The sequence below is a fragment of the Pelodiscus sinensis genome, unplaced genomic scaffold, assembly GCF_049634645.1.
Source record: "Pelodiscus sinensis isolate JC-2024 unplaced genomic scaffold, ASM4963464v1 ctg69, whole genome shotgun sequence".
Lineage (NCBI taxonomy): Eukaryota > Metazoa > Chordata > Testudines > Trionychidae > Pelodiscus > Pelodiscus sinensis.
The window spans coordinates 197,999-214,383 of NW_027465915.1; the positions used below are offsets into that span (position 1 = coordinate 197,999).

The 16,385-nt window shown below is 52.5% G+C and overlaps 1 protein-coding gene across 14 annotated transcripts in view; it reads right to left on the bottom strand.

Moving 5' to 3' along the window:
* LOC102446721 (SRSF protein kinase 3-like) overlaps positions 1–16,385 on the bottom strand; it is an 82,704-nt gene that overhangs the window by 50,817 nt on the left and 15,502 nt on the right. For all 14 annotated transcript variants that reach the window (XM_075916674.1, XM_075916683.1, XM_075916682.1 and 11 more), the window contains 2 exons: positions 15,127–15,216; positions 8,474–8,578 (listed from right to left, as the gene is read on the bottom strand). In XM_075916674.1, the coding sequence (XP_075772789.1) occupies positions 8,474–8,578; positions 15,127–15,216 (195 nt within the window). The remainder of the gene's footprint in view (positions 1–8,473; positions 8,579–15,126; positions 15,217–16,385) is intronic.

The window sequence follows — 16,385 nt, forward strand, 5'->3', positions numbered from 1 at the left end:
ATTATTTGATCTGAGGAAGTGGGTCTGGCCCACGAAAGCTCATCACCTAATAAACCATCTTGTTAGTCTTTAAAGTGCTACATAGTCCTGTATTTTGTTTCAGCTACACCAGACTAACACGGCTACATCTCTATCACTATTCCTCATATATAGTGAAACTCCTCCCCCTTTCCTCCCCTGCCTGTTCTTCCTGAACAGTCTATACCCTTCCATGACAGCGCTCCAGTCATGCGAGTCATCCCACCAAGTCTCTGTTACCCCAATTAAATCATATTTCTTGGACTGGGCCAGGGCCTCCAGTTCTTCCTGTTTGTTGCTCAGACTTCTCGCATTGGTGTACAAACACCTCAGAAAACCAGTTGAGCGCCCTACCTTCTCCATTCGAATCAGGGGTCCTCCTTTGTTGCTCATTCCACTTTGCATTTCCTGGTATCTGACTTTCCCACTCCCTTCAGGGTTTTGGTCACCGTCACCCAATGAACCTAGTTTAAAGCCTTCCTCACTAGGTTTGCAAGCCTGCCCGCAAAAATGCTACTTCTTCTCTTTGTTAGGTGGATCCCATCTCTTCCTAACAGTCCCTGTGCCCAGAACAGAGTCCCATGATCGAAGAATCCAAAGCCCTTTCTCCGACACCACCTGCACAACCACGCTAATGGTCACTCCAGTCTGTCCAAGCCCTTGAATGAGAAGTCTGAGGTACTTGGAATTACCATTGCGAGCCTTGGGGTGCTCACACAGTGCACCAGTACCAAGAGCCTAGATTCTAAGGAAGGAGGGAGAAAACTTGTTCATCCTGGCCTCTGAGGATAGAACAAGAAGCAAGGGGCTTAAACTGCAGCAAGGGAGTTTTAGGTTGGACATTAGGAAAAAGTTCCTAACTGTCAGGGTAGTCAAACACTGGAATAAATTGCCCAGGGAGGTTGTAGAATCCCCATCTCTGGAGATATTTAAGAGTAGGTTAGATAAATGTCTACCAGGGATGGTCTAGACAGTATTTGGTCCTGCCATGAGGGCAGGGGACTGGACTTGATGACCTCTCGAGGTCCCTTCCAGTCCTAGTATTCTATGATTCTATCATCATATGGACCCATAGGAAAGAGTCTCTTGAAGAATTTCACAAGGAGTTCAACAATTTCCACCCCACCATCAATCTCAGTCTAGACCAGTCCACACAGGAAATCCACTTCCTGGACACTACAGTACAATTAAATAATGGACAAATTTTCACTACCCTATACCGGAAACTCACCAACAGCTACACTTACCTTCATGCCTCCAGCTTCCATTCCAGACACATTTCTCAATCTATTGTATACAGCCAAGTCCTAAAATACCGCCAGATTTGCTCCAATCCCACAGACAGACAGACAGACACCTACGGGATCTATATAGAGCATTCCTAAAACTGAAATACCCACCTGAAGAAGTGAAAAAAACAGACTGACAAAGCCGGAGAAGTACCCAGACATGAGCTACTTCAAGACAGACCGAAAAGAGAAAATAACAGAATTTGTCATTACTTACAGTCCACAACTCAAACCCATTCAACGCATCATCCACAATCTACAACCTATCTTGGAAAATGATCCCTCAATCTCAGAGGCCTTGGGGGAAAGGCCTATTCTCATTTACAGACACCCCCCCGCCCCCGTCCCCACAATGTGAAACAAATTCTCTCTGGTAACCATTCTCTCCTGTCCTGAGCCCTTCACACACCACTGCATACTTACATTTCTTACAGGTATTTTCGTATCACCCCTGCCCCCAATTCTCCCTGCCCTTGGGGGGGGGGAGGGAGGTGTTTGTGCAACATAACAATACCTGTAAGAAACTTAAGTTACTTTCACTCCAGCATGCTCAACCAAGGAGCCTCCATGCCATCAGTTGTAAAGTGTGGAAGTCAGGGTGCAGCAATGTGCTGTGGTTCTGGGACAATAAGTCCAGGAACAAAGGGAGGAGGATCGGGGGCGATACCAAGAGAGGCTGGAGAACGTGTACCAATGTTGCCTGGGTCAGACCAGATTTACCAAACGAGGTCTGCTCTTCTTCACAGACCTTGGTCAGCATCTTGGGGATCAAGATGAACGGGGGAAATGCATACAAAAGGCCCTTTCCCCAATGAATTTGAAAGGTATCATCTGCTGCTGCCCAGATAGGAACAGAAGGCCCAGCACTTCCTGTTCCCCTTTGTAGCAAAGAGGTCCAGACAGGGACGACCCCACATCTGGAAAAGTGCCTGCACAACCTCCCACTTGGGGGACCACTCTTGCATTTAAAATGAGCAGCTGAGGTTGTCTGCCAGTGGATTCTGAGAACCCAGCAGGTACAAGGCCAGTAGGTGCATCTCGTTGTGCTTGCACAATTTCCACAGCAACATCGCCTCCTTGTACAGGGGAATAGAGCAAGCACTACCCTGTCTATTGATATAAAACATCGCTGTGGTGTTGTCTGTGCAAACTGAGAACACGTCCCCCTTATATTGCCCAAAAAGGCCAGACAGGCCAACCAGACAGCCCCTCAGTTCCTTTACATTGTTATGCATTGTACATTCTGTTCAAGACCAGGCACCCTGAGTCTTGAGTCCACCCAGATGCATGCCCCATCCCAAGTCTGAGGCATCTGCAACCAGAGTCAGGGTGGGCCGAGGGGCGTGAACCGCTGAGCACATGTGGAGAGGGTCCAGCCACCAACGAAGAACCTCTATCATCAACGGCGGGACAGTTAACACTGTCCAGATGGGAGCAAGACGGCTTGTACACAGTGGCCAACCACATTTGCAGGGGGCAGAGCCAAAGCCAGGTGAGGGGAAGACGTGGGTGCAGGAAGCCATGTGCCCGAACAACTGAAGGCAAGTCCTGGCTGTTGTAAATGGGTGGGCCCCCAGACCCTGACTCAGTCTGCACTTGCTTTTGAAATGGTGTTGGGAGAGGAACTTGCTGGTTGCCAGGGAGTCCAAATGTGCCCCTACAAACTCTATGACTTCCATAGGTGACACGATTGACTTCTGAAGGTTCAGCAATAGACCTGACTGGCTGAACGTGGCCACGATAAGCTCTACATGAGTCCTGACCACAGCTTCAGAGGGGACCTTGACCAACCAGTCATCTGGGCAGGGGAAGACGTGAATCCCTCTGCGATGTAGAAATACCATCACCACCGCCATGCACTTTGTAATAACCCTTGGTGCGGCAGAGAGGCCTAAAGGAAGCACCTGGAACTGATAGTAGGAACCTCCCTCTGTGAAACGAAGGAACCTTCTGTGAACTGGAACTACGGCCCCATGAAAGTATGCGTCCTTCAGGTCGAGGGCAGCGTACCAGTCTCCTGGATCCAGTGAAGGAATCATAGAGTCTAAGGATACCATACAGAATTTTAACTTCTTGAAGTATTTGCTTAGACCACGTAGGTTGAAAATGGGACGCAATCCACCCTTGGTTTTCGGGATATGGAAATAATGGGAATAGAACCCCATGCCCCTGAACTGTAGAGGGACCTTCTCTACTGCTCCTACCTCGAGGAGCCTCTGCACCTCCTGATGCAGGAGCTGCCTGTGAGAGGGGTCCCTGAAAAGGTATGGTGCAGGGAAATGGGAAGGTGGGGTGGATAGAAAATGAATGGAATATCCCATTTTTACCATGCATAGAAACCACCTGTTGGACATGACTCGGGTCCAGGTATGGTAAAAATAGGACAAGAGGTCCCCAAACACAAGGGTAGGATCTGAGGAGGAGACAGGTTCCTTGCCCTTGGGTGCATCTTCAAAAATTCTTGTTAGGACCTGGTAACCACCTGGAAGACTAGGCCTGGTTATTAATGATGCCACTCCCACTACTATTTTCTTATGCCTGTATATTTATACCTGCCCCATGAATTTCCATTACGTGCATCTGACGAAGTGGGTCTTTGCCCATGAAAGCTTATGCTCCAATAAATCTGTTAGGGTACGTCTAGACTACAGGCTTTTGTCGACAAAGCTTTTATCAACAAAGAGCGTCTAGACTACATCCAGTTCTGTCGACAAAGCAAGCTGCTTTGTCGACATGACAGTGTAGACGCAAAGTAGGGTGTAGATGTAATAACGCCTTCTGTTGACAGAACTCTGTCGACAAAAGGCGTTATTCCTCATAGAATGAGGCTTACAGTCATCGACAAAACTGCTGAGTTCTGTCAACGTTATGTCAACAGAACTCAGCAGCAGTGTAGACGCAGGTATAGTTTTGTCGACAAAAGTCCACTTTTGTCGACAAAACCCCGTAGTCTAGACACACCCTTAGTCTATAAGGTGCCACAGGACTTCTCATTGCTCTCACTACTATTGACACTTGGGGGGGGGTGACAGCAGCTTCGCCTACTACTCCTTCTATTCTGTTTCTGCCTCTGAGGTGGAGGACAGAAACTAGGGAGCGGAGTTGGTTTGAAATACCTCTGCTGTGTTCAAGGCGTGTGAAGGCCCAAGGACTTTAATGTTGCCCTTGTGTCCTTCAAACTATGGAGCCTAGAATATGTTTGCTCTGCAAACAAGCTGGTGCCATCAAAAGGAAGGTCCTGTACTGTATTCTGGACATCAGGAAGGATCCCAGACACCTGGAGCCAAGAGTTCCGCCTCATAACTATGTCTGTTGACATAGACCTGACTGCAGAGTCTGTGGCATCCAGAGCTGCCTGAAGGGAGGTTTGGGAAATTACCCTCTCTTCCTCTTAGGGCCATGAGCTCAGACCTAGAGTCGGATAGGAAGAGCTCTTTAATTTGTCCATGAACATGCATGTATTAAAATTGTAGCAGTCCAACACCACCTGTTGATTAGCTATCCTCAGCTGGAGGCAACACGTTGAGTATACTTTCCTCCCCAACAAGCCCAACCTCTTAGAGTCCTTGGACTTAGGAGTGAGGCCCTAGTGACTCTGGCATTCCTTAGCAAGGTGAGAGGTCGCGGGTGCATATACAAGTACTCAAACCCCTTCCAAGGGGCAAAGTACCACTGCTCCACCCCTTTAGCAGTCAGGGGAATGGAAGCAGGGGCCTGCCAAAGGGTTTTCATGGTGGAGGAGATAGTCTTCATAAAGGGGAGAACAACTCTGGATCCAGGCCCCTGGAGACAGAATGTCCACCATAAGTTCTGTATCCTCCACCACCTCCCCTATTTGCAGACCCATACTCTGGACCATACCACCTCAATAGATCCTGATGCACCCAACTGTCCACAGCGGGTAGTGAAGTTGCCACTCCAGCTATCACTTCACCAGGTGACTATAAGGACGAGGGGTCCTGCAGCACATGCCCTTGGTCACTGGCACCAGTGTGCTGCAAAACAGGTGGCACTGGGTACAGAGACATCCCTGGAAGCCAGTGCTGTTTGTCCTCCCCAGACTGGCGTGTGTGCTGACTGGGAGCTTGGTGCTGAACAGGACTCCACTGGTCCCTGATCGGCTGTGTAGCAGGTATCTGTGACCCCATCGTAGTCACATAACTGTACCCCTATGGCGGGGACTTGACCTAGGGACTCTGAAGGAGTGGTCCTGTTGACCAAAGTGACAGAGACTGACCTGGAAACCCCACCTTGCATCTGGTGGCAAGCCTAAGGAGTCCAGAACAGCCACTGAGGTGGGGCCTGCCATTGAGGAGGCCTTGGCAGGGTTAAACTCCTGTCTCCTCTCCAGAGGGACCTGTGCCAAGCAGCACCTCCGGTTGGACTGCTGGCCCAGTTCAGACTCTGACATGGACGTAGAACATGGGAACCATAAGGGAGTGGTACCGCGCTGCACTGGAGCCTCCGCTTGTACAGGATCCCTCCCAGGACCAATGCTGAAGGGAACCATCCCCGCTGATTGGCTGGTGTCAAATGGGAGGGCTCCGCCTGCTACAGGGGTCCTCACCAGATCGCTGCTGAGGTGAACAGTCCCAGCTCCATGAATGTGCCGGGCGAAAGGGACCTTCTTAACTTTGGAGGCTTGTTCCTCAACTGCACCAGCCCTGGTACCAGCAATGGTGTCGATGGAGCCACTGGGGACACTAATCGGCCACACATTCGCTTAATCAGGTTGCAGGCAGCCTCATATGTCTCAGGAGTGGATGGCATGTCCACATATCCCATATGGCTCTCCCGGGACAGGAAGTCCACTTACACCAGACTCGACGTGACCGGAAGAGGTGCCAGAGTCAACAGCGCCATACAAGCAGATTGTTTTGAAGGATGCTCAAACTCAGGATGTGACTCTTTAAGCCTCTTAGCTCTGGAAACAGGTAACTGTCCCCTTTCCCACCTCTGCTGCTTCTTCTAGATCAGAGAATGGGATCAGTGACATCGGTGCCAGGCTTCAGAGACCCACAGTGCCAGGCTGTCTTACCCGACTTCTTCTGCAGAGCCGGTGCACTGCACACTAAGGCCACAGATTCCAGTCCCGTGGCCTGCAGTAGCAGATGGTGATCCAAAGATGCCTCCATTAACAGATTTTTGGAGGCGGAACGCTGTCTCTTCTAGTTCTTGGCATAAAGGCCCTACAGGTCTTACACTTGTTTGCTACGAGGAGTAACGCCAAATTTGAAATAGCTATTTCGAATTAAGTGCTGTGTAGACACTTATTTCAAAATAAGGGGTCTCCAGCCCTTCCCAGGGAGCCCTGGTGGCCACTCTGGGCACAACCAGAAAAACTTACTCTCCTCTCCCCCATCCCCAGAGTCATTAAAGGGGTAGACCCTGACCACAGTGCCTGTGCCATCTCCAAGCCTGCCAGCCCAGAGCCAGTAGTGGCCCAGAGCCAGCCTGCCAGCCCTGACCCAGTGGCCCCAAAATATGAGCTAGCAAGCCACTGGCAGCCAGCCCTCCACCGCTCTCCAGGAGCAGTCTGCCAGCTCCCAGGAGCCTGACAGGGGCTGGAGAAGGCGGGCACCTTCCTTCGTGGTCCAGGGTGGAGATCATGGACCTTATTCAGGTTGGGGGGGGCGGATGCCCCCAATGTCCATGATCTCCGCACTAGATGGAGGAATGTGGCCGTCTATAGCAGGATAGCTGCCAGCCTGGCCACCGAAGGCCACATGCGAACTCAGGAGCAGGTTAGCATGAAAGTCAAGTTGCTCCAACAAGACCCCCAACCCCGAGCTTCCCCTCCCCCTTCTTCCCCTTGCTTCCCCCTTCCAGCTCCCTCCTCCCAGTTTTCCCCCTCCCCTCTCCCACCTCCTTTTCCAATCTCCCCAGAGGTTCATCCCCTCCCCCCCGTTTTGTTTAATAAACCCAGTTTCTGTTTTTGAACATACGTGTCTTGTATTTGACATCAGGAAGGGGGGCTAGGGAGGGGTAAGTGGAAGGACATGAGGGAGGAATGGGGCACGAGCCCCTGGTGGGAAGGACCAGAGAGGCTCTGAGGGCTTCTCAGGGTGGACGCTCTCTGTCAGGATTACAATGGATGAGAAGCTGGATAAGAGTCAGCAGTGTGCCCTTGTAGCCAAGAAGGCTAATGGCATATTACGGTGCATTAGGAGGAGCATTGCCAGCAGATCTAGAGAAGTGATTATTTCCCTTTATTTGGCTCTGGTGAGGCTACATTTGGAGTATTGTGTCCAGTTCTGGTCCATCCCCGTCCCCCCCGACTACAGAAAGGATGTGGACGCATTGGAGAGGGTCCAGCGGAGGGCAACCAAAATGATTAGGGGGCTGGAGCACATGACCTATGAGGAGAGGTTTAGGGATTTGGGCTTGTTTAGTCTGTAGAAGAGAAGAGTGAGGGGGGATTTGAGAGCAGCCTTCAACTTCCTGAAGGGAGGTTCTAAAGAGGCTGGAGAGAGGCTGTTCTCAGTAGTGAGGGATGACAGAACAAGGAGCAATGGGCTCAAGTCACAGTGGGGGAGGTCTAGATTGGATATCAGGACAAACTATTTTACTAGTAGGGTGGTGAAGTACTGGAATGGGTTACCTAGGGAGGTGAAGGAATCTCCATCCCTAGAAGTTTTTAAGTCCTGGCCAGCCAATCCCTAGCTGGGATAATTGAGTTGGGATTGGTCCTGCTTTGGGCAGAGGGCTGGACTTGACCTCCTGAAGTCTCTTCCTGCCCTAGGATTGTATGATTCTGTGATTCTAGTGTAGAACAGAAGACTCACTTCTCGTGTCTTCTTTATAGCCTGGCTCAGGCAAGGCAGGCAGAAAGGGTGCCCTGGCTGCTATAACAGGTGGGCTTAGTGCATTTGGGGCAATCCAAAGGGGAAACCCATCCCAGTACATAAGTCAGCTAACCCAGTCCTCCTCACTGGTAGATAAACCCATACTAATCAAAGGGGAGTCAGTGAGACGGCAGGTGTATGTCTAGGTAGGGAAATGATCTCCAGCTCACAGGAATTGTATTTTGGGGGATTTTATGCTTTAGCAAAATAACCCTGCATATTGAAAAGGTCCCTCCACTGCACTGCCATCTACTCAGATCTCCTCTCTATCTCCTCCCTGTTCCCTCCCCCTTCCTCACCTCCAGTGCTCTTCGATCTTACCTGTTGCAGGGCTTTCTTCACAAACGGCAAGGGCAGTCCCTGGGCTCCATGGCTTCTCATTAGACATCGCAGAGAAGGGCCCAGCAACTCAAACACCAAGCACACATGTAGGACAGTCAGGGAGTCACGGAGAGAAAGCTATCCTTCTTCCCTTGGCTCTGAGCTAGACAAACCACTGCCAGCCCCTTGCTCACAACCTCTAGCCTTCGCCCTCACCCCAGATTGGCTCCTGGCTCCCACTGCCAGCCTCCATCTTATGTAAGGGTGTGAAGGAGTAGTCACTACTCGAGTGATTGCTCATGTGCATTCCAATTAGGTGACTCCAAAGCAGAACCTATGGAGGAGGGCCGGATGTTGAAACTACAGAAGAGTGGGGGACTGCTCTACTCAGGGCAGCATCTTCCCTGGCTTGATGCGTTAGCGCATAGTGATTGGCAAAGGTATGGACAGAGGACCATGTAGCGGCTCTGCAGATGTCCAAGATGGGAACCTCCGCCATGAAAGCAATGGAGGCTGCCACAGTTCTCGTGGAATGTGCTCTAAGAGGTGGAGCCGGTATGCCTGACAGGGCATAGCACTCCTCGATGCAAGCGGTTATCCAGGAGGAGATCCGCTGGGAGGACATGGGTTGGCCCCTCGCCTGTTCAGCAATGGCCACAAAGAGTTGCGGTGACTTCCTGAATGGTTTTGTCCTGTCTAAATAAAAGGCTAATGCCCGACACACATCTAAAGTGTGAAAGCCTGTTCTTTCCCAGAAGCGTGGGGTTCAGGGTAAAAGACTGGCAGGAAAATATCCTGGGAGGTGTAGAAAGAAGACACCACCTTGGGCAGAAAAGCTGGATGGGGGCGGAGTCTAACCTTATCTTTGAAAAACACCGTGTGGGGGGATCCGAGGTAAGCGCCCGGAGTCCAGATACCCACCTGGCAGATGTGAGTGCCACCAGGAGAGACACCTTATAAGACAGGACTAGGAGGGAACACGTCGCTAACGGTTTGAACGGAGGTCCCATAAGTTTGGAAAGGACCAGATTTAGGTCCCACTGGAGGACGGGCTGGCATACGTGTGGATAGAGCCTGTCCAACCCTTTCAGAAACCTGTTGACCATTGGGTTAGCAAACAGGGTTTTCCCTCTTTCCCCCGGGTGGAAGGCCGAGATGGCCACCAAGTGAACCTTGATGGAGGAGCAAGAGAGGTCCAGGAGCCCGAGATCCAACAGGTAATCCAGGATCGGAGAATCGTAGCCTGCTTTGGGTGCACCCACTTCTGGGAAGCCCAGATGCAGAACCACTTCCACTTAGCAAGGTACATGGTCCTAGTGGAGTGCTGCCTGCTACCCAGCAGAACTTCCTGAACCCCTGGTGAGCACTGAAGCTCCTCAACCGTCAACCACGGAGCTTCCATGCTGTCAAGTGCAGCGAGTGCAGGTCCAGGTGGCGAAGCCTGCCTGAGTCCTGAGATATCAGGTCCGGAAACAGAGGGAGGGTCATGGGCATCTTTCATGACAGACTGAGGAGGGCTGAGAACCAGTGTTGCCTTGGCCATGCCGGGGCAATTAGAATCAGGGACGCCCTGAATTCCCGCAGTCTGAGGAGGACCCTGTGAATTAGTAGGAAGGCATGCAGCAGGCCCAGTGGCCAGGGGAAGAGGAGAGCATCTCCCAGGGAACCTTGTCTCCGCCCCATGAGGGAGCAGAACCGAGGGCACTTCTTGTTCCGCCCTGTGGCGAATAGGTCTAGATGGTGAGACCCTCCCCCCACGCACAGAAGATAGATTGAGCTACATCCCACTTCAAGGACCATTCGTGTCCTACAAAGGATCTGCTCAGCCTGTCCACCAGGATGTTTTGGGAACCCGGGAGGTACCATTGGGTGGATATCCACCCCGATGCAGAGGTCCCACAGGCAAATTGCTTCCAAGCACAGGCGAGGAGAACGAGCCCCGCTCTGCTTGTTTATATACGCCACCATTGTCGTGTTGTCTGACAGGATGAGGACAGATCTGCCCGAGGTGGGGAAGGAAAACCACACAAGCCAGTCGGACTGCCTGGAGTTCTCTGATGTTGATATGCAGGGAGATCTCATCTGCAGACCACATACCTTGCGTGTGTAGGTCTCCTAAATGGGCTCCCCAGCCGGTGTCCGAGGGATCCATGACAAGGAGAGTGGACGGCACTGGTCTGGAGAATGGGACCCCTGCGCAGACCTCCACCTGATGGGTCCACCAGTCCAATGCAAGGAGTACAGGTGCAGGAACCATCACCACTCTGTCCCAACAGCGGACGGCCAGGTTGTGGACTCGCGATAGCCACATCTGGCATGCTGCACTACATAAGTGCAGGCAGCCATGAGGCCCAGGAGACGCATGCAAGTGGTCACTGGCAAATCCTGACTGCCATCTCTGTTGTGAGAAACCGGGAGCTGGGTAAAGAGGCTCTTGCTGATAGAAAGTTCAGGTTAGCGCCCACAAACTCTATTATTGGGGTGGGAGTTAAGAGTTGATTTGTCTAGATTTAGCAGGAGGCCTAAGTCATTGAAGAGTGTGAGGACTATGGTGATGAGGGCTCTCACCTGAGCCTATGAGTCCCCCTTCAGAAGCCAGTCGTCTAAGTAGGGGAACACCTGGACGCCCCTTTTCCTGAGCGCAGTGGCTGCCACTGCCATGCATTTGGTGAAGACCCGAGGGGCTGTGGAAATACCAAAGGGGAGGGCTGTGAATTGGTAGTGGTCTGGGCCCACAGTAAATGGGAGGAACCTGTGGTGGTGGGAGGCGATTGAGATGTGGAAGAAAGCATCTTTTAAGTCGAGGGCAGCGTACCTGTCTCTGGGGGCTAACAAGGGGATTACGGATGCCAATGTTACCATTTTGAATTTTGCTTTGGCGATGAAGGAGTTGAGGGCTCTGAGGTCCAGGATGGGACAGAGGCCCCCTTTGGGACCAGAAAGTAACGGGAACAGAACCCCCTCCCTTGAAACTCAGGGGGAACACATTCTACCACCCCTATCATAAGGAGATGTTGGACCTCCTCTTGAAGCAGAGGCTCGTGAGAGGGGTCCCTGAAAAGGGACGGGGTAGGGGGCTGGGAAGGAGGGGGCGAGTGGAAAGGGATTACGTAACCCCTTCCCACTATTTCCAGCACCCATCTGACGTAACAGAGCACCAGGCTTGGAGGAAGTGGGATAAACGGTCCCGGAAAGTTAGTGGGGAGACTGGTAAGAAGCCCTCAGGGGTCCCGTCAAATCACTTGAAGGGGGCCCGAGGGTTTGTTGGGGGGCCCCTGGTTGCTGCCTGGAGCCAGACATGGTCGGAGCTTATTGTTCCCGCCGTTACCACTCCTGCTCCTACGATGGGACAAGTCAGGACGTAGGGCATGAGAGGGCACTCTAGGAACATTCCTATTTGCAAAAGTGCACCTCTGGGTAGTAGGAGTGTTCATGCCCAAGGATTTTAAGGTAGCCTGGGTATCCTTGAGGCCATGGAGCCTCTGATCGGTCTGCTCAGTGAAGAGCAAAGGGCCCTCAAATGGGACCACACCTGTGGCCATCACCCGGGCAGCAGCATCCGCCACGTTGAGAGCCACCTGAAGTGCTGCTCTGGAGATCGCTCTCTTTGTGGAGAGCCTTAAACTCTGAGCGGGAGTCCCTGGGGAGCACGTCCGTGAACTCATCCATGGATGCCCAGATATTATAGGTGTAATGTGACAAGAGGACCTGCTGATTGGCGATGTGGTACTGGATACCCCCGATGCGTAGACTTTCCTGCCTAGCAGGTCAGTCTTCTTGTCTTTCCCTGTGGTTGACGGCTTGTACCACCAGGGAGCCTGGGGGAGGGTGAGAAAACAGGTGCTCATTGCCCTCTTGGGGAACAAAGTACCTCCTTTCAGCTTGCTTATCAGTCAGGGCGACAGATGCAGGGGTTTGCCACAAGGCCTTAGAAATTTTGGCTACAGTTTTATTAACCGGAAGAGCCACTCCGGAGGGAGCATCGGAGTGTAGGATGTCTACAGTAGGATCCAAGTCTTCTGATACCATCTCCGCCTGGACCCCCAGACTTTGGGCCAGGCAGCGGAAAAGGTCCTGGTGGGCCCTAGTGTCCATGGCAGGCATGGGTGATGCGGAATTGCTTAAGGCTTCGTCCGGAGAAGCGGATGACGCCCCTTTCTGGACCTCTCCTACAGGGGTGTCCAGGTGGGACAAGGAAGGGGGAGGTTGGCTCACTGCAGCCACGCTCCCTCCGGGGCCTGGAGACGACTGACCAGGAAGTAGTGACTGGCCCGAAGTAGGGGACCTGGCCAGAGGTGTTGCCAAAGGAGGAACTCGTGGGCCTGCGGAGACGGAACCCGGCCTGGGTGGATCTACGCCCTGGCTGGATCTACGCCCTGGCTTTGGTGGTATGCCCAGGTGCCCAGAATGGCCACTGGCCCGGATGTTGTGGGGGCCAAGTTTTCTGCAACATTGGCACCGGAACAGGCTGTGCCACTGTTGTTGGTATAGGTGGGGAGGGCTGCAGTGCCGGGAACGGTGCCAGGAGTGGCACCGCCAATGGGACTGGGAACCCCTTGAGGACCAGGTGCCAACGAAGCTATCGCCTGTCTGGCCATGCATTCCGGCTTGCCGTGGTGCCGAGGTGGAGGCAGTGCAGGCATCCCACACAGAGGTAGGTGCTGGGGCCCCCTGGACCGGTAGCGGTGCCAAACGGTGGTGCCGTGCTGAGTACATTGCTGTGTCCTGGGGCAGCAGTGAGAGTAAGAACGTCCCGGTGGCAGGTGTCATGAGCGGTGCCGCCTGGGTTGGTAGGGATGGTCGGTGGACTTCATCCTCCTGCACCGGACCTTCAGATGCCCTGGAAGGGGGTCAGTGCTGATTCTCCCCATGCCATCTGGAGGGTGTCGGGGTGGGAGGAGGAGAGGGAGAGGAGTCAATAAGGACCTTCGCTGCCTCTAAGGCCTCTGGCATGGAGGGCTCAAGGAAGTCCTCCATTGGACTGATCTCCCTGTGCTGGGAGGAAGGTCCGCCCAACCTGGAAGGCCTGGACTCCAGACTCATAGGTGCCACGTGCCCCGCTGGAGGGCGCATGTCTGGATGGGGACCGGCCCGTTAGGTCCCCTCTTTTTCTGTGGTGTCGGAGACTGGGACTGCTGCCGGGACCTCTGCAGTGTCGGAGTCGTGTGGTGCACAGAACTGTCCTGCACCGATGCCAGCGCTTTGAGAGGCCGGTGCTGGGTCTGATGCCGGTGCCGGCCTGAGAGCCGCCTCCATTAGCAGGATTTTGAGGCGCGATTCCCTCTCTCGCTTAGTACGGGGTTTGAAGGCCTTGCAGATCTTGCAGGCTTCTGTGAGGTAAGCCTCCCCCAGACACTTTAGACACGATGAATGGGGATCGCCACAGGGCATAGGCCTATGACACTTTCTGCAGGGCTTAAAGTCTTGCGGACCAGGCATGCCCTGCTGCGGGCACATGGTGCGGAATAACTAAACAGAAAATAACAAGAGAGTCTTTAACTTAATTTGCAGCTACTTAGCTGGAGACTAATTGAAAGAATGAGAAGAACAACAATCGCTGTAAAGAGCTTGTTCCAACGACGGTCATGGTGGTAAGAAGGAACTGAGTGGGTGAGGGCCAGCGGGGTGTACATGGGCCGGTACACCAGCACTCCAGGGGGTTTCCCGCTGGCCCTAAGGGTACTGCTGAGGGAAAAACTTCAGCCGGCGCATGCACACTGCGCGCACACACCTAACTGGAATGCACATGGGCAATCACTCAAGGAAGAAGCCTCCTGTGTCTTTCTTTGTGAAATACAATGAAACCAAGAAAAACGTGTTTTACTCCACAGGGCTCTAGTCTGCATCATTTGCAGTGCGTGGGTCCAACACACGGAACCCGTGTGCTCTTGCTGCTGGACCCCTGCCCCTAATAATGCAGAAGGCAGCAGGAAGGGGGGGGCTTGTGTGGAGACGCATGGGACTGGCTGCTGTCCCTTTCAGAATGCAGAGTAGGAGCACGAGGGAGGGTTGTCCCGAGACCAGGTTGGGGGCCAGAGACTGAGCCAGCTTCTCTGCGTGCTGGCTCCTCTCTGTCCCTTTAAGAGTGTAGAGCAGCAGCTAGGAGATGTGCTGAGACCCAATGTGAGCCGGAAGTGAGCGCTGTAAGTGCCCTTCCTTAGCGACAGTTTGAGTAGTTGGTGGAAATTCCATGGACTGTTCGATCTCTACTTCTTATCCCTAAACTTATCCCCCCCCCCCCCCCCGATTGGCCCCTGGCTCCCACTCCCAGCCTCCGCACTGGCCCCTGGCTCCCACTCCCAGCCTCCATCCTACCCCCCCCGGCCCCCAGACCGGCTCCTGGCTCCCACTCCCAGCCTCCATCCTATGCCCCCTGCCCCCAGACCGGCTCCTGGCTCCCACTCCCAGCCTCCATCCTATGCCCCCATGGGAGTCCTTTTCTCTCAGTCCCAGCCATCCCTGCCCAAGCCCAGCCTTTCACCCCTAGCTGCCATCCTTCATGCCCCAGGCTGGCCTCTTGCTCCCAGTTCCAGACCCGCATCTCTCACAGGGACAAGGCCAATCTTTTTGACCCCCTGACATTCTAGCCTGGAGATGGCCCTGGGGCTCACGCTCTTATCGACTGAGAAAAGCAAAGTGCTTAGCTGAAGGATATGGAAGCCATTTGCTCCAAGCATTTTGAAGTCACGTAAACAATGGACAATATTGTCCCCTGCCCGGTCCTTCTTCTTCATGCTGCTCACCTGAGAGGGGTAAACACAGCCTGTTAGTTAGTGAACTACCTGCATCCTGTCTCTCTCGCTCTGCATTTTATCCTGCCCTCCACTGCCACAGCCTCTGCCATGTGCAACCAGATCATAAGGCCCCTAGTGGAGCCTCTCTCCACTCGCTGGGGCTAATAGCTCTGCCTGGAGTATCCTGCTTATGAGTGGGACTGCAGATGGACGCTTTCATGTGCATGTTACTGGTGAAACCCAACAATGAGGGGTTGAAGAAACCCAACTCCAGTTACATTAGTCAAGTCTGATTCCCTATGGAGAGTTTCCTCACAATTACCCAGTGGTATCCCAAGTGAAGGGTGGACACAGTTCCCCACAAATAGCCTAGCTGTGTCTGACAGCGCAGATTTCCCAGACATTCCCTCTTGGAGGGTGCTTACCACCACAAAACCCATCACATCAACCCGCTTCCAAGAGCATTGCCCACACAGATAGAAAGGTTGTTTTCCCACATGACCACAGCTTCTCATATTAATCAAACCTGTTTCACTGTTCCTCCATGCAGCTGTTCTCTCAGCTTTTGATTTTATTATAAGCTCATTGGGGCAGGGACCATCTCTTTGCTGTGTGTTTGTACAGCACCAAGCATGATGGGGCTGAGACATCGAGATGCTCCTACAGTGCAGGTAACAGATGAGAACAATGGTACCAACTTTGAAAATCCAAAAATTAGAATTTTTGGTCCATCACCTTGTATAACAAATTCTGTTGGTCCGGTGAAAAATAAGTCAGTATGTTTCCGTTTGGAAACTCAGAGTGCCCTTAAATAATTTCTTGTAATCACTAAGGTCTAGTGCTGGAGAATTATGGTCTGCTGTGCTGCCAATCAGAAGGGATTTCAAACATTTTTTTTTCTAAATTAAGACTAAGACCAGGTCTACATACACTGCTATATCAATATCCCTACGGGGCGGTTTTATATCAATATCGTTAAGTTAGTACAACTTTATGGCTGGACTCATATCACTATAAACCAATTTCTGATATTGGTTTAACTCAGGCTGGCAAATTTACAGACCCAACCTAAACCGATACCTTAAAGTCTAGACACAAAGTTGCACTAAGCCAATTTAAATCAACGAGGTTGCATTTCCATGTAGACAAGTCCTAAGAATTGTCACCACCAGTATCAC